The sequence below is a fragment of the Cygnus olor genome, chromosome 15, assembly GCF_009769625.2.
Source record: "Cygnus olor isolate bCygOlo1 chromosome 15, bCygOlo1.pri.v2, whole genome shotgun sequence".
Classification (NCBI taxonomy): Eukaryota; Metazoa; Chordata; class Aves; order Anseriformes; family Anatidae; genus Cygnus; species Cygnus olor.
The window spans coordinates 7,637,111-7,655,169 of record NC_049183.1 but is presented as its reverse complement, the minus strand read 5'-3'; the positions used below and the strand labels follow the sequence as shown (position 1 = coordinate 7,655,169).

The window sequence follows — 18,059 nt, the reverse complement described above, 5'->3', positions numbered from 1 at the left end:
TGTATGTAAAATACTCTTTCCTTAAATATTTCTATATTCTTGCTATGTAATAGGCCTGAGAATATGTCCCTAATCTTTGTTATTTTTTGTCTAACATTTTCTATGTGCTTTTTTTTCCTATCCTTTAATGTTAGATTTTTTTTTTGCTTTTGCTATGAATAACACCAGCCTTACAAAGTGACCCCATTGTAACCAAAGGAATTTTATGTCCTATGAAGAACATCTCAATGAGAATAAACTTATCATGTTTTGATCCTCACTGTGGGATCTTCTCTCCTGTTAATAGCAATATTCCTCTTAACACTAAAAGGTTGAGATTTTGTCCTCTGTATACAGCTGTCAATAAGAAATTAATGACAACCAATAGACCTAATACTACAAATGTCCTTTGTGATGAGATGAAAAGATTGAAAACTGGACCAAGGTTCAGTCTTTGCACTGAAGATCTATTTCTGATCTTGCTATGCAAGTGTTTTTTTTTTTTTTTTTTTTTTTTAACTGGAGCCAAACATTATGACAGAAACAAGTGAGATAATTGGGTATTATGAGATATCTGCTCTTTTTCACTTATGGTCATTTTACGTATTGAAATGCTTGCATTGTTCATGTAGGAAAGCAATCCGATTATTCAGCCATCTAAACGATCTGTTTCTTCGTCATATTATCAAGACTCACTTCAACTGTCCTACTTTGCATAGAAATGACATATGACTTCCTTTTTATTTTATTTTTTTCTTTTTAAAGAAGAACAATCACTATATTCACAGGGAGAATTTGTTAAACTGGAAAATCATATTTAAGACTTCAAGGTGTATATAAATTACAAAATTCACTTTAAAGAGGCCAGCTTTCTATCAGGTGTGCGGGAGTGAATGACAGACTAATTCCCACACACACCCAAGAAAATTTTGAGTTGTCCTTTTATCAAGTATTAAGTTACAACTGGCCTTATATATATATATTTATAAATACATATATATATAATTTCTGTATTATACATATGTATTCCTATTGCATCTTCTTTACATTTTAGTCCAATGTCACTTGCCAATACAAATATGCAGAATAAACAAACCATTCTGAAATCTGTACTCTCAGATGCCAGCATTTTGTACTAAAAACGTGTTTAACCTTACTGGAATCTCCTATTTATGTGTTGGGGAGCAGATATCCTGAATATGTTATTAAAATTATATTATATTTAGCAGGTTAGAGATAATCTGCTGATTTAAGTAAACATGACAATGAAAAGATACCACTAATATCTGCTCTCAGCATCTTCTTGCACCACTTCAAGACTCCCTAATGTGCATTTCACATAACAGTTAAAATCCTTTTATTTGACCCATTATCTAGTAGCTGTGGGATCACTGTACTTTCACAATAATTAAAAAAAATAAATACAAAACAACTTTAAGCAAATATACTCAACGAAACCACGATAAAAAAAGAACGATTATCAAAACTGTTTCTCTACAGAGTACATTATTTACTTTAAGCATTTACTTTTCAGTGTACTATTGACATGATGCAAAAAGCAAGGTTGATGTCTTTTCCTTCACGACAGGTATAACACAATACCTAGACAGATGCTCTAGATAGATACTCTAGGTAGGTATAACAGACTTGTACTGTGCTGAGAATTATCGATGATGAACCCTATTAACATTATCACAGTGCTCTCTAGAAAGAAAACACATGAAACTGCATTTAGCTTCCTGCCTTGAGATCTTCATTTTTTTTTTTGACCTGTATGTCAGTACACCTGGTTCATAGATCATTTCTTCTCACTGGCTAACACCCTAGAGGACAGAGAAGCAAATCCCTTTGGAGCCAGCTTTAGTATTTCTCTTTACATTGTCTGTCAAGTGGAGTCAAGAAGGGACATTTGTTACCATCTGCCTAAAAGCATGGTCTGGAACCTGTATGTGTATTTGTGCATGTCAGCAGTTTTCCAACATATGTGCCTAAATTAGTCACTGAATTCATTATTAGGCTTTCAAATGTGTGACCCGATTTTCAGTACTGACCACTCAGACATCTGGTGATTTCAGTGTAAGCTGTGATTATTCAGCATCTCTGAACAAAATCACCCAGTGCAGTTTCCATTTTAAATCAATGGAAAGACGGTTGTTAAATTTCATAGCTACTGAGTTGGACTGTAGCTATTTAATCTTTGGCAACCACGTTTGACATTCTCAGCCAGGCATGGTAATCACATAAGTGAATCTGATATCCACATGAAAACTGCAGTGTCATATAATCAAAAAAGTATCACAGAACTCAGATGGTTATTCCTTTCTCTGTACCCCTTATTTCATCTGTCTTGTTACTAGAAAATCTTGAGCATCTTTTAGCAGTTAACATCCTTTAAAAATGAAACTGTCAGAGAAATTTCCTTTTCCTTCTCCACAAATGTGAGAGTTCCTACATCTATGTATTATTACTACATGTAAGATAAGAAATACTTGGATGGGCATGTTGTGACAATGATATGGGGAGTTATCATTAAAGCTTATTATCAGGGAAGCACACTAGAAAGTAATGTTCAGTAAGAACTTTTGATTTTGGTTGCCTGACTTAGCACATTTTGGAAGACATGAAAATATGCAGTGGCTAAAATCTTATTTCGATTATGTAATACAGAAACTTTACATTTATGTAAAGAGCAAGTTCTTCACTTCTGCGCTTTACAGCTCACTTTTAGCTTCTGAGAGTTAACAGTGCTAGAACTGAAAGGCTATAACTGACTCACTAATTGGACTTCTTCCTGTTCTGACTTCCATCTGTGAAAGTTCCAGGCCTGGAGAAAGAGCATTCTAAAGTAAGACATGTCCACCTCCCAGTCCCTGTTATATAAAGTTACTGAGGAGTTTTTACAAGAGGTATTGGTTAGATCAGCTCCTTAGCTGTTCTAATATATGCCAGAGTCAGACAGCAGAGGATTAGAAAATTTTCTCTGCTGTGTCCTCTTCTATGCCTAAGCACAGCTTCTCTATGCTCAGACACAGCATACAGCCTATTATACTGCCTTTAACCTTGAAAAATTTTAATGCTATTTTAGGTCTGTTTAGAAAGGCTTCCTCTCTGCCTTGAAAAGTTGAACTCATGGGAACAAAGGTAGTTGGGTTTTCAGTTGGAAGGATACAAAAGCAGTTCCGATTTTTTTTTTGATCCTCTGTAGCCTTTTTTTCTTTTTTTGGTAACAAGACATAAAGATTTTGCTGGCATGAGTCTGGAATGATCTGCAGAGCTTGCTTTGTCAGTTGCTGTAATCCTCAGACACCTGGCCAATCATTCCAGATCTAAATTCTGTGGCAGTCTAATTTTTAACAAGCAGAAACATACCTTGTTCACAGGTACTTGCAATACTGTTACAATTCAAAAGCAACATCAATCTTGCCAAAGAGAGAAACTGACTGGCAGTTTTCCTTGTTCAGAATTAGAGGAATAGCTGTGCAACAGGCAAACCTGAGGGCACAACTCATTTTTCAGCTATACTGCTGAAAGCCGCTGGTGACATTTTGGCACTTTTCCCCTGCTGTATACTGAAGACCCTTGCAGTACACGTTTCCTCTTCTACATTTAAAAGTACTCCATTTACCTTCTAAATTTATCTTTTTTTTTTTTTTTGAATTAAACTATTTCCTCTGCATTTAACTGAAGCTACAAGAACAGGCAGTGTTTCCTTAAATCCACTCCAAGCGTGAATGCTGTTACTGCCTCCCCCCACATTACCCCATGCAATTACTACTGTTTTGGTTTTACAATAAGATGTCAGAGGAAAATATTAGGTGATAAAGGTAATTTCTACATTGTAGAATTGCAATAAACTATTTTCCTCCTCAGTGAGCCATGAAACAAGTCTTGTGATTTTTCATTCATGAAGCACCTCCTGGCTCAGTAAGATCTCTTGATGGTGATCCCTTTGCTATGTGCAAGCTGTATTTTGTCAGAGTTGAGGACAATTGCTAAGAAGTGCTTAATATGATGTGTAATTTTTATAAGATGTTCTAGTTAAAGGTGCTACAAATTCATGAAATTATAAGAAAAAAACTCATTCTGTCCTAGTTTGTAGGTGCATCTTTATTAATGAAAAGCAAAAGGTTAGTTTAAAAGTTGTGTGTTTGATAATTACAGCAGCATATTTAGTGTCAACACACTGCAGGCTGGGTTTTCACACAGTGCTGCACTAATATGTTACTAATGATTGTAGTTACTGGGTAAAAATACCAAAGGCTTATGAAGTGTTAGCTGTGTAACTAAAGGAAAGGTCTAGCACCAATTGTGTTTTAACCATCCAGTGAGCCTAACACCAATGGCAAAGCATACTCCTCTCCTAACAGTAAGAATGACAAAACTTAATAGCAGCACATGGGGCTGTATGATGAATGTGAATCAAGATGATTCAAGAATGTAGGGGTGTTTAAAACAAATTTGTGTGTTGTGTCATTCAGGATTGTTTACAATATTTGTAAATCACTGGACTGTTTTCAGTATCTACAAACCTCACATCTCTTGCAGCCTCCTTGCTGAACACATTTTGTTCCTTCTCCAAGACATGTCTGCTAAGGTAACTTGTACATTTCAAGCTACCCTATTACCCCACAGCAGACATGTTCTAACATTTAAATGTACTTTTTAAGACTAGTGATTGCAAACATGCTGCCACTTGGCCTCATACAGTAGAATCATCTCTTTTGTTTTCCAACTGCAATACATTTCGTATCTATACATCCAAATATCCCATTGCGGTATGAAATAGGTATCAAAGAAACAGACACTGACTGCTTCATTCCAGTTTCCCCATCACATTTCTTATCACAAAATACCCTTTGCATCAATACTGTCTGAGATCAGGCCTGTCTAGCTGCTTTTTTGACAGATTTTCATGGTTCTGGAATGTCTGTTAATAATAATGATTGAGCTGTATGGCATTTCTCGGGAATTAATGATTGGCTAGAAGGCTCCAGTGGCTCAGTGCTCAGCAAAGGACCATTCTCCCTAGCAGGTAATCTGTCCCTGGGAAATACTCAGCATTTGCATCAACACTGTTGTTATTAACAAAAAAAGAGATGTAGAATTTGGAACATGATCAGTGCAATTGGTCTGTGTTCTGATTGTTCTATATTCTTCAGATTTATCTCCACCTCTATTCAGATTAACACATTATCTTTCTTGATTTTCTTTCTCAAAACCTCTTATTTGTATAAAAAGCCCGCAAGAATCAGTTCTAATAGTTTATACAGCTAAGCACAAAACTGAACATATATAATACACACACATATATAAAGAGTATGAGTCAGTGTATGTTCATATAACTTACCCTGAGATGTGGCTATACATTGCTACAGGATTTCCCCCAAATAGCCTATTTTCTAGCTTAAAATTGAACAAAGAGCACTGGCACTGATCCACAGGTGAAAGTCTTGGTAAAAACAAGTGAAAGAAAATAAAGAAAAGTATAATAGCGTTAATGGACTTTGTATAAGGTTTGTGCCTAAAATTAAGTATTTCTCTTAACTGAGTGGGTATGAGCTAGAGCAAAGACCATTCTATGAGTTCTAGTTGAAATATTCATTCATTTTCTCCATTGTTTTAGAGGCAAAATACATTAGTTACGGGATAAAACTGTAGAAAAGTAAGTAATTATTACTTACCCCAATGCAATGTCAAAAGAGAATTCTTGGAAGTGGAACACCGTGGTGCTAAATTGTGAAATCTTCTGCATTTCTCAACTTCATAAAGACGACTAAAATAAATTAAAAGTTTATTGACTGACTTCATCAAGAAAAGCTTTATAAAATCACATAATAACCCAACGCGTGCCCCACTACTCTGTGAAACACCCATTTCTCTCAACTAGTTTGTTGTTTCCATTATTGTACTTAATGGTTTTATACTTTGATCATGTAGATACTTTTACATCTACATGTTATGAAGCCATTAAAATACATTGCAGAAGGCCAAATAAAAGAGGCTCATGCTCTAGTCGAGAACAACTCTACCTTATGATTACAATTCTAAGACATGATACAGTGAAAATAACTTTACTGCTAACATAATTAACAGGCACATAGAGCATAACTAGAGTAATTTATGATTAATTAGGGCAACATGATTTACGGGTTCTGGGTTCTGTGGATCTACTGGTGACATAGAAAACATTGCTTTTCAGAGAGCTTTGACTAACCCTCCCTTTTTTCCCCTTAGTTTTGAGCTAGCATATGCCTCTTAGCACCAGATCCTGATCTCATGGAACTGAATCAAGCAGATTTTTAATTATAGACTAAATCCTTTGGTCTTGTTGCTGTTGGGGAATTCTTAAGGAAAACCCCAGGAACTCAAATAAGAAACTTGTACCACAGGCAGTCAGGATTAATAGCCCACAAAATAAGTAATTTTATGTTATTTCTTCCACACATGTACAGCACTAATCATGCAAAATATTTAAGCAGCTTTTTAGCAGTGAGATCAACAGGGAAACTTGCATAATCTTAAGCGCCTGACAGGACTGGACCTTGAATGTCTCTAGATGCGATAATACGTATGGAACAGATTCATTTTTGTGCAGTATTTTCAGCACAAACTGCATCACAAAGTGTTAAATAATAAATAATAGCAGAGAGAAGTATACACAAGGGAGGAATGATATGATTTCAGAGGAGACTTGAAAGGGGATGTTGATGAGGTGGAGGTTTTAAGAATTAAATATTAAAACCCAAAAAGGCTGGTTTTGGCTGAGACTGATTGTTTTTCGCTGCTGAGAAATAAAGGGGCTTTCTAACCTGCCTCCTGGACAAGGATGCAAGGCTTACTGTCAAACTGTGTGGTGGAATAATCACTGTACTTAGAGTCTATTTTTAAGAGAAGGCGAAGGATCACAATTAGCTAACTACAGCCCTCTCCGATTCCAGACGTCTGCTTTGTCCTCTGCCTCACCTTTCTGGGTATTTACCACTCAACAGCTCCATGTGAAGTTGGCCAAAGTTCCTGGAGTGCCACAACGACACAACCCCCTCGTGTGCAGCAGGGGGACAGGGCTGTTACCCCCATGGCACGCCAGGACAGCAGCCCCCCCTCCGCATGCAGAAGAGCCCCCAAGGCTGCAGCGAGGCCACCGCAGCCGTGTCCCCTGAGAAGAAAAGGGAAGCTGCTTGAAGCACCAGCCCACACTGCTAAGTCACGCCATAACGGGCTTATTTCCTACATTTGGTGGCAGCATAGTATTCAGGATAACATTATCAATACTTGCGCAGGTTGCTGCCAACCCAAAAGGTGGAGATGAGAGAGTTAAACCACAGGGCTGGGGAGTGAATCACCAAAAAGTCTCTTCCAGAGTCAGTTCTCTGTTTGGGGGGGGAAGTTAATTTAATTCTGTGCCTCACAAACAACCCGCAGCCTCACCGCGTCCTCTGGAGCCAGCCTGACTGACATTAGAACAAGATTTTTAAACAAACGATGCGCCGGGGCAGCTCATGTTCAGCAGGCACGAAGGCAGCCCCGCTCTGAGGCGTGCGGAGCGAGTAAGGCGGCACCTGTGCGCGGCGCGGCGGGCCGGGGGCAGCGCCCATGGCTTAGCGGAGGCACAGCCCCATGGACGCCGCTCTGCCGGCACCTGCCTTCGCCTCGCAGGTGAGTGGGGCTCGGCGGGGAGAAGGAGCGCTCCGCCGGCTGCCCGCTCTCCTCGCCCCCCTCAGACGCCCGCCTCGGCGGGCAGCCCGCGGGCTGACGACAGACGGGGACACAGCCGCCCTGGCCCCCTTCAGGAGGCGCCCCGTGGCTTTTTGGCGGCGCACCTGTGGGGAGCGCCCGCCTGGGCGGGAAGTCCCTTATGTAAGGGCCGGGGCTGAGGGGGGCGAGCTGGGGCTGATGGCCGCGGGGAAGCCGCTCAGCGGGGCGCAGCTGGCGGGGGGGCGGCTCCGCAGAGGGGTGCAAGGGAAGGGGGCGCCTCGGAGTACGGGCTGGGCTCGCCGGCTCTGCCTCGCCTGCCCAGGCGGCTCTCCCCGGGCTGGATGCCACCGGGCAGCCGCCTCATCCTCATCCTCCTCCTCCTCCCGGGCGGGGCTGGGCGGCGGGCTGAGGGAGTTGTGAGGGAGCAGCGCTCCGGGCCCCGCAGGGGGGCAGCGGAAGGTGGCAGCCCCCGGCGGCACCAGGCGGCGCGGGGAAGGCTCCGAGCTCGCCCGCTGCCCTCCACGCCCCTCGCCCCCGCCGCACTCCGCCTCCCGCCGCCCGGCCCCCCCCCGGCTCGCCCCGCTCCACAAGTGCCGCCCGGGGCTGCGGGGCTGCGGCACCGCCCGGGGCCCGGCCCGGCCCGGCCCGGCCCGGCCCGCCCGGGGCTGTCCGCGGTGCTGAAGGGCTGAGTGCGAGCGGCCGGCCGGCCCCTGACGGAGCCAGCCCCTGTATGTTCGTATTTATGTTCAGCTCCTGGCGCAGCGCAGCATCCAGCAGCTCGAGCGGCGGCGGCGGCGGAGGAGGCAGCGCTGAGCCGGGGCTGGGAGGCAGAATGGAAGGTTTTCTTCGGCTGCTCTTCGGCTACTTGGTGGCGGACCTTCTCACGCTGGTGTGTCGGGCTCAGGAGAAAGCCGGCCAGCAGCTGGGGAGCTTCGTGGTGCTCTCAGGGGGGAACCACTCCAGCCTCGGGGAGCAGCTGGACCCCTCCGAGCCACCTCCCACCCCGGACTTCTGCAGGGGTTACTTTGACGTGATGGGGCAGTGGGACCCCCCCTTTAACTGCAGCTCGGGGGAGTTCATCTTCTGCTGCGGCACTTGTGGCTTCAGGTTTTGCTGCAGTTCAAGAAGACGAGGCTGGATCAAAGCACCTGCACAAACTATGAGACGCCGCTGTGGATGAACACTGGGAAGCCTCCTTCCCGCATCGACGACCCTCTGCATGACCCCACCAGGGATAAAACCAACCTCATTGTCTACATCATCTGCGGGGTTGTGGCAGTCATGGTGCTGGTGGGGATCTTCACCAAACTAGGGCTGGAGAAGGCGCACAGACCCCAGCGGGAGCACATGTCCAGGTAAGGCTGAGTGCCAGGTAGCAGGGTCGTGTTGTGTCCCCTCCCCACCCTCCCCCTCTAACACACACACAAAAAGAAGAGAGGAGCCCGTGTGTTCCTGCTAAACAAACACCTCCAGCCAGGCAGGCTGCGTTCCCCTGCAAGGCGACCGACAGAGATACCAACTTCGCAGAGCTCCTGTGGTTCTCCAAGCCCGGGTTATCAAAGTGCACGTATACTGAGGAAGACTAGAAATAACTGGGGAGTCTGCACAGACAGCAGTCCATTTTTATCTGCAGCGTCTGACCCTCTCCCCAGTAAGATCCAGCAAGTGTTCCCAGATACACTGTGCATGAATAGGAAAACAAAATCCTGCAACCAGCAACCCTGAATTACAGAAAGCCTGATGGGTTCCCTCTTCTGACTGTTTCAAAGCTTGGAAAATGTTTTTACTTCTCAAATGAAGCATGTAAACAAATGTCATCTCACCCTCCCTCTCCAGCTGCAAAATGGTTTTGGCAGGACCTTCCTTACTCCCCCAACCCTTGCAAGTGTGTGAGCTATTTGTAAAATATCTGAGCTGTAAAAATGAGCCAGGGTAGAAGGAAAGAGGGATAACAAAATGGAAAAGCTACTGTAGAATTTCTTAATATTTTCCAGTTACTGTTGAGAGGTAAAAAATGGAATATGAAAATCTTGCATCCATATACGTGTGTGTTATACTCTATATCCACAGTGTAATGGCTGAGTTACATCAAAGAGAACCTCCCCCACCTAGAGTTAGGCATGCTGTGTGCCGTCTACTCCAGATCCTGGCTGCCTAGTGGTGGAGAGGCAGGTGGGCAGCTCGGGACAGAGCCCAGTGGCTTTAACAACATATTTCAAACCAAGATTGTCACAGCAGTTCAAAACCAAGGCATAACACATTTGTCAAGTTTGCAGTCTGTCTGATTTTTTATGCTAATCCCAAGCACATAAAAGTAAAGCAGATGGGGGAAAGGCATTGAAAAAGGCAAATAGCTCCACTAAAGAGTCTAAATCGATTCCAACATCTTGGGCAACTTCGGTGATGAAATGCAATTAAAAGGATGCCTTCTACTGGACGTGCAGTGTGGCAGAAAGCTTCCTCTTGCCCTGGTAATGATTGGGTTCACAATCTTTAAAGCTTAGATGAAGAGTCTTCCTCTGAAATACAGCCCAAGAGACCAACTCAACACCTGGAGCCATATTTTTTTTACTGAAGTTTCTGTATGGATTTTTGTTTAACAGCTTATCCTGAAATGAACAGGAAAAAGCCACCAAAATACTCCTGCAAATGCATCACCAGTTCACTAGCAATTATTTGCTATTTTTAAACTGGCTGATATGGATACTACCGAGAACAAAGCACATCACAGAAATTTTAGTCAACTCAACACTGTATGTCAGTGGTAATTCTGCAAAGACAGTTTTCGTTGAGCAAGGTATACTAATCCTGTGGACATTTTGAATATTCTGCACTACAAAATTGAGAAAAAGAATACATGGATCCCAATTTCTTTTTAAAATCTTACTCTTAAACTAAGGAGCTGAAGCTTGTTTGGAAAAAGCTCTCCTTTGCTTCAGTCTATTTCTGTAGTGTCTTCATGCAGGCAAAAAGACAGGGCTTGTAACAGTTACAAAAACCAGGACAAAGTGAAGGTGTAGCCTTCCCCTTCCTAGCTTAAATAGATCCCATTTCCTACTAACAGAAATATTCGCTAAAGAAGCTCTGTATATTGGCTATTTAAAGTACAGGTGTGAAGTATTCTGAAAGGATATTCTGTCTTAGTTTATGGAAAGAGAATTTTAGGGGATTGGAAAATCATTCTGAAATCCTTCAGTGATGTGTGCATAAAGATTAGGTTTCTGAAGTGGTTATTAGAAGGGTCATGTCTTACCCTGATTACTTAACACTGTCTGAGATCTTTCCTCACCATGAAAATGTTCAAGTCAGGATTATAGCAACTTGGAAAGTCATGATCACATGGAAAAACAGTCACCCACTCAGTACACATAATAGCTAGTCATGTTCTGAAAAAGCAGCGATATTGCTTTTTTTTTTTCCCCCAAAAAAGTTCTCACACTCCTATTACAGCTGCATGGGGTGGGTTTACCATTAATTGTAAAAGGAATTAATTTTTAAATCTCTTGGGCAATCTAAAAATCTGTTCATTGAGTGAAGAATTGAAGTAACCCCTTTGTCCTCGGATGTGTGTTTAACTGAAATATTCCATCCTAGTTCATTTTACACTACTAATGTTCTGCAAACGAGGCTGCAGTGCTTTAGAAACAAATAATTTATCTGTTTAAGCAGTTAATGGTACCAGCAATTAAAGTAATATCTAGCCTGTATTCATATTCACCATTTTTTATAACACACATCACTATAATATCAAACAAAAAACAAAACCAGAAAGAACACCCCTTACGGTTTTTATGTACTGAACCTTATTAACAAGCAAAAGTGTAATGCACTGGAACTGTTAGGTAGGCCAAACCAGAAGGACTAAGTGTTACTCCATTTTGGCTGGCAGCAAGAAACACACGGAGGCTGATTTGTTATCTGTTTCCTTAGCTAAGATTGTCTCCTTTCCCTCCCCTAGCCAAAGTATACACAAAACACTGCAATCCTCTCCATCCTAGGGAAAGATTCACCTATGGAAGGGCTGGCATTGCTTATCAAAAAGGCAATGCATAATGTAAACTGATCTTTTTTATGAGGGCTGATTTTTTTAAAAGTGAACCAAATACAATTGGTGTAAATAATGTATTTCCATTTTTTATTTACATTAAAATATATGAACAGCTACCTGACACATGGGAATAAGAATGCTGACTTGTAAATAGGAAGCAAGAGTGTGCCACACATTAATTCCTTATATTATTTCATCTTATAGTCAGTAATCTGCTGCTGAAGTAAGACACGTGTGTGTTAGAGTGGTACAATATGCAAATAGAGGAAACTTCACAGACTCGGTGAGTGTAGTTTCTATAGTCTTTCATTACATTTTGTTTACTGCTATACCAAAACAAACCAAGAATGCTCTATTCATTTCCCTGATTTTTCCTGAAATATTCAACAATGAAAAAGCATTGGGAAAATGTACTTACGCAGTGAAAACAATCCATAGTAAAAAAAATCTCTACTGGGCAAGTCTATTTTAGAAAAAAAGGTCAAAATTTATTCTTTTTTTAGGGAGTTTGTTGCCTCCTTTTGTTTTAAGCAAAAAGACTCCAAGTGTGGAACTACTGACATTTTCTTTCTTGTTAGATCAGTGCTTTTCAGTAAAACACCTTACTGTTGGTATGGAACTGAAAATATGGAAGATGAAAATGGAGAGGGAAGGACAGTATTAACTCTACATGGCATATTTCCCTTTAGACATCACATGATAATACATTGTGTATATCATTCTCCCTTTGTTACTTGACATTAAAAGGAGATAAAGGAGATTAATGTTCCCTTGGGTACAGTGTCCAAGAACTAAGCAGTAAGAGTAGGGTCCAAGCAGCATAACTCCTTTACCCTCCTGCCTTCTAAGAGAGTAAGGGAGTAAGATGGTATATGTTACCAGACATGGCAAAGGGAACGCATGTGGCAGCATCGTGTCTGAAAGGAAACAGAGAAAGGATCTGCCTCCTGAAGCAGACCTAGAAGCTCTGCTAGGCATATGAGGGCAGCATGTGCTTGCTGCTTAAGACTACAGCAATGGGACTTTTAGGCTCCCTAGTTAAAGTGGAGAATGCTCTCTCAAAAATTTGTAGAAAAGGAAAATGCTTTACTTTTGTTCCATGGAGGAGATTCTTCTGTAAATAAAGCTACACCTTTGTCTTCTTCCCTAATCCTTGCGGAGAATGTACAAACAAACCAGGAACCGAAAGAACAATATTTACAATCATACTCGTACTCTATAGATTTTTTTTTAAAGCAGTGCTTCTGACAGCCTGTTAGCAGCTTTTCGAATATTATGCAGCATCTGAGCTCTTCTTTTATCCTTCACAATGTGCTGAGCTCACAAGTCAAGTCTTTTGTTGATCATTCAATAGGCATGTACCTGCGGCCAAAAATAGTCTGACTTGCCAAAATACTGAATCCTATGTGTGAAATTATTTCCCTCACAGGTTTTGACCCAGTTCTGGAGGCAAAATATGACAACTGACCTTTCATGAAATAACCTGTGTTTCAGCTTCTTCAGGCTTATAACCATAAGGGAAATGCATGGCTCCACATGTTTTTATAACATCTGTAAGTTATATTATATATCCAAAGAGAAAAATCTTGTGGCAAGAGAAATCCTGAAGTTTTGTGATGTTTGGATAGTTCTGGGGCATGAACTCACACGTAGGTAACATCACTTCTGTAATGCTACAGTCAATATCAATATACAGAACATACTGATATGGCTACCTGATTACAAGGTTATCTTGTAGCTTACATTTCCTTAAAAAATCATCAAATACAGCAAAGGTGTGGATAAAGATCCTCCACATATATATCATTTTTCAGTGGGACCTACTTTGTATGATGATATTCAGGTGAGACACATGCATGGAGGTATTAAAACATTCTGGTGGCCTATGCAGAATTTTTTGAAGCACACATCTGTTCAAGCATATTGTCATGGGCACAAAACTCCCTTTATCAATTACATTATATGGACAAATCCCTAAAAGAACCAAATACAGGTACAGCATTTCCTTTGTGCTTCAGTAATATGAGCTACCACACATTTTTAACTCTCCCTTACACCAGTGGAAGGTAAGGACAAGCTCTTTGTTATGTGACCTACTCTGCCCTGAGAAGATCGTACAACTTTGGCTAACACAGTACAAACATAGGTGCCATGCTATTAAAAATACAACTTGATTATGAGAAGTTCCTTTTTCCTTAATACAGTTGGAGTTGGACAGCTCATTCCTTAAAACTGCTTCAAAAAAAGCCACCTTAAAATGGTAGGAAACTTAGTTGGCATTTTCACAGACAGGCAGCAGTTAATCTGCTATCACATGTGGTGTTATTTAAAGTCTACAGTGAACAATATTTACCATCAGATTAAGGGCAATGAGGAAAGCATTTCTGAAAACCCTCTCTCACAAAGTTGGGAAATACTAATCTATGTGTTATGAGATCACACAGCTTTAACTCCCACATCCAAGTTAGGAACTTTCATTTGCCTTTCTTCCCTTCCCAGAAATTTGTCCAGCTGCCTCTAGAATAAGAATATTGATGTCAATAATTTCCTTTGTATAAAGAAATACTGCATAAATTGACTAGATATTGATGCTTTTGGTGCCCACGTATTCAAAACTATGTTTTTCAAAACAATGCTTTCCTTTTGCACCATTTTCTACCTACCTTTGTGAGATCTCTCCTAGTGAATTTTTATTTTTCTGCTATGTAGGCCAGCTCTGCTATTTCTGCTGTATAAGCATTGCTTCAAAGGGGAACATTGCTCTGATACCATTAATCATTTGGTTGCTATCTCCTGACCTTTTACAGCATCAACAGAGTACTCTGTAACATGTTGATCACAACTGTAACTAATATTTTAATAACACAATGCTAGCCATAAACACAAGGAAACATCAGTATCATTCAGATGTGTACCAAAGCAATGTTCCTGCAATCTGAGAGCAAGCTCCAGCTCAGAATTCCTCTCTGTAGTTTAAATGAAGCTACTATTTAATATTTAAAAGTACAGTACTTCTTGATCAAGAAATCAACATATCACAGAAGTGCAGTGGAGGAGCTAGATGGCACTTGTTGTGGCTTTCACAAGTGAATGTGGTTATTTTTATTTATTTATTAGTTTATAAGCTAGTCTTCCTTGATGCAGTATCTGGGACATTGTATATAATTTTTGCAGAAAATTAAACTAAACTAAACTGGGCACAGTGCCCAGAAGATGCAGCCATTCCCTTAAAAACTAGCTCAAGAGATCTAAAAATTAGAGGCAAATAATGGTCAGTGCTGCGTTAACGTAAACAGAGAGGCCTTGCATGGAACCCTGAAGACCCTCGTGCCACCCACCATGTCTGTCCTTTGCCCAAGGGAACAGCTTCTGCAGGCGGGCCAGTTATTTTGTACCACTGAGCTTCAGCAGGTAGTTACACGGCATGTACCTAGGGGCTAATCCTGCTCCTAGTGGAGTCAGTGGTAGAAATCCATGGCCCAGCATCACAGAGAGGGGTAGGTAATGCCAAGCTGAGAGCTTCAGAGCTTAAAATGTAGCTGATACAGGTGTGCATGCTTACCTACATGCCTGAGAACAGAGTTCTACTAGGCACGTTGCTTGGCAGTGAAACTAGTCTGGAAAAAAAATACACAAGCACAGGATGAACCCATCTCAGATACATGTCAGATACAGCTGCTGCCTGCAACGCTGCAGAACACCCCCCAACCACTGTCTGTTTGGGCCTGGCCTAACTTTTAGGACTCCTTTTGCTTGCTCTCCCTCCTTCCATAAAGCTTTCATCCTGTTTCTGAACTAGCTTCAAGGAAGCCAGCAGTGTTGCCATGCAAGCTTTGCTTCATCTTAATGATCAGGCCGCTGTCACAGAAATGAGAAAAGACAATTTTTAGCTCCCTTTCTGGATGGGAACAGCTTAAATCCCTGATTATGGCAGGTGCTATACCTACTGGATTGCTACAGTCAGGTGACCTTTCATCTTTGGTAATAATTTTCAAGGAAAATGGCCAAGATCTCTGTGTGGTGGGTGCTCTGTGCAGTTAGTTGCATGCATGGGAGTTAACCTCAACAGACCCTGCTGGGAATCTAGGTGTGAGGGTAACCGCAGGGGCCGGTGCTGAGCTGCTCAGCTGCCAGCTGAGTGCAGTGGCAGAGCTGCAGTGGCAGTCACCGAGCACAGGCAATGGCAGAACTCTGCAAGTCTCAACAAGCTAAAATTATGTTCCTACAGAGCCAAGACAGCTGAAGAACTTAACATGTCTATTACTGCTAGCACACTAAGGCAGGCTAAATAGCCTTAGGTGCAAAGTCTCATGATGAATTCGAGTCCTGATTTGTCCTGAGACATTATGATGGGCCGTATCTCAAACTAAATAAACTGTAAAGTATTGCAAATACCTTACATATTTTGCAACAGGTTTATTCTGATTTTGTTTGTTTCTTTTTCAGGGCTCTGCTGATGTTATGCGACCTCAAGGTCCTTGTACAACAGATCATATGGAAAGAGATCTAAACATTGTAGTACATGTGCAACATTATGAAAACATGGATACAAGACCTCCTCCAAATAATTTACGTAAGTTGCATTATAACTATATTAATGTTTGGAATGCTGGCACTAAAATGAGTACTATGGAATGAATATTGGTGGATATTAAATGAGGATAGACGGCACAAGGATTCTTGCAAATTAGGAAGATTCTTTATCACAGAATTAGAAATATCTAGGATTTCCTGGTGCAAATAGTGCAACACTAACAGAAAGCGATTTTGATTAGAAAAAGAGTTATTGTTCTTATTTTAATTAGGTGTCTTGGTTGACTAATATTTGCTTTGTACTTCTGTCTCCTAACTGGTGTTTTTCTTCAGCTCATCAATCCATCCATTATTCTATGTTTTGTTATATCAAAATAGAAATGGCTAAGCTTACAGCAAGATTTAACGAGACGTTTCATACAGCTGTAACACCCAATAGGAAAGTAGTCTCATTAGGCTGTTATATCATCTCTGCTAGTAAAATAGTTAAATACTTTCCTGGAAAGCATAAGGTTGTTTGTGGTTTTCACTTTCTCATTCTTTTCTGTAATGGAAATATGAGAGAAAGACTATTATTTTGTTTTAAATACTATTTTTATTCTGTGCCTGCTATTATGTGTTTGCTATTGAAGGCAAGGAAAAAGTACACCTTGGAGTTTCAGAGGAACTATGGTGACATTTCAAGGGGTTCTGAAATCCTAGGCACCTTATTTCTCAGTCTTGTATTAGACCACAGTGCAGATCTTTCTCATGCTCAGATAAATTTTCCTTTCATGATGAACAGTTTCAGTGTAATTTTAATTTGCACGTGTTTATGTATTTTGTATTCATCTATATCATATATATGCATACATAGAAATTTTAGATGATATATTTACAATTTTAAGTTCAATATATTTGTCATTCAGGAAGGTATGGATTATTAGGCAGTGGATGGATTTATTCTGTGCTGTAGATCAAGGTAGTTGAGCATGTTACTGCAAATATACTTTCCCTGCACTGGTATTTGTGTTTTGAAACATTTAAACTATATGCACTGGTCTTTTCCTTATCTTTCTGTAACTGCAGAAAGCAGAAATTTGCTTATAGCTGGGCAAAGAATTAGTTTTATTCAGACTGCACTGTGCAGTTATTGTGAGATTTTGTTGCTCCCTTCTTTTGGGGGAACAGGGTAAGGACAATGAGAGAAGAGATGATTCATGTGCTGCATGCACTCTTGATACTTGTTTTGTGGTAGAGGCTGACTGTGATTCTTATGCACGTGGTTACAGGATAATAGGAGGGAATTAAAACTGTGACCTCTAATAAAGATACCACATATAGTGAGCTCTGAAATCTAATCTGTCTGCACTGCTCTCCAGCTAAGTACTTCCACCTGGGTCTGTGCAGTTGTACAGTGCAGAGGGGGAGGTACCTACATACTGCAGCAGAACAACTCTAATTGTGTAAAAACATGCCACTTCTCGAGGGAACTTATGCTTCTCTCTCTCAATCAAAGGCGCTCTAACCCCTTTAAGCTCCTGTGGTTTAAGGAGGATATGCACTATCTCTCTCTCTTTGCTCTGTGTATTAGCTCTTGCCTGATCTCTTCTCATCCTCCCTGTGACCATGTTTTCAAGGAGGAAAATGCAAAATGCTAATGAACTCAGGGTACAATTCTTTGTTTTTCTCACACATGAAATGTTTATTAAGAATCCCAGTTAATGAAGAGAGCCAGAAAGTAAATAGATTCTTCCTGCATTGACTGTGTCTAGAATTTTGTAATTCACACTGTTTTGCTTAAATCTTTGTATACTTCAATATA

General features: G+C 41.0%; 1 protein-coding gene across 1 annotated transcript in view; it reads left to right on the top strand.

Annotated features, from left to right (window-relative positions):
* The first annotated feature begins 2,489 nt into the window (after positions 1 to 2,489).
* SHISA9 (shisa family member 9) overlaps positions 2,490 to 18,059 on the top strand; it is a 184,908-nt gene continuing 169,338 nt past the window's right edge. The window contains 5 exon segments of the mRNA XM_040575028.1: positions 2,490 to 2,551; positions 8,103 to 8,177; positions 8,425 to 8,789; positions 8,792 to 9,039; positions 16,169 to 16,295. Of these exon segments, the coding sequence (XP_040430962.1) occupies positions 2,490 to 2,551; positions 8,103 to 8,177; positions 8,425 to 8,789; positions 8,792 to 9,039; positions 16,169 to 16,295 (877 nt within the window).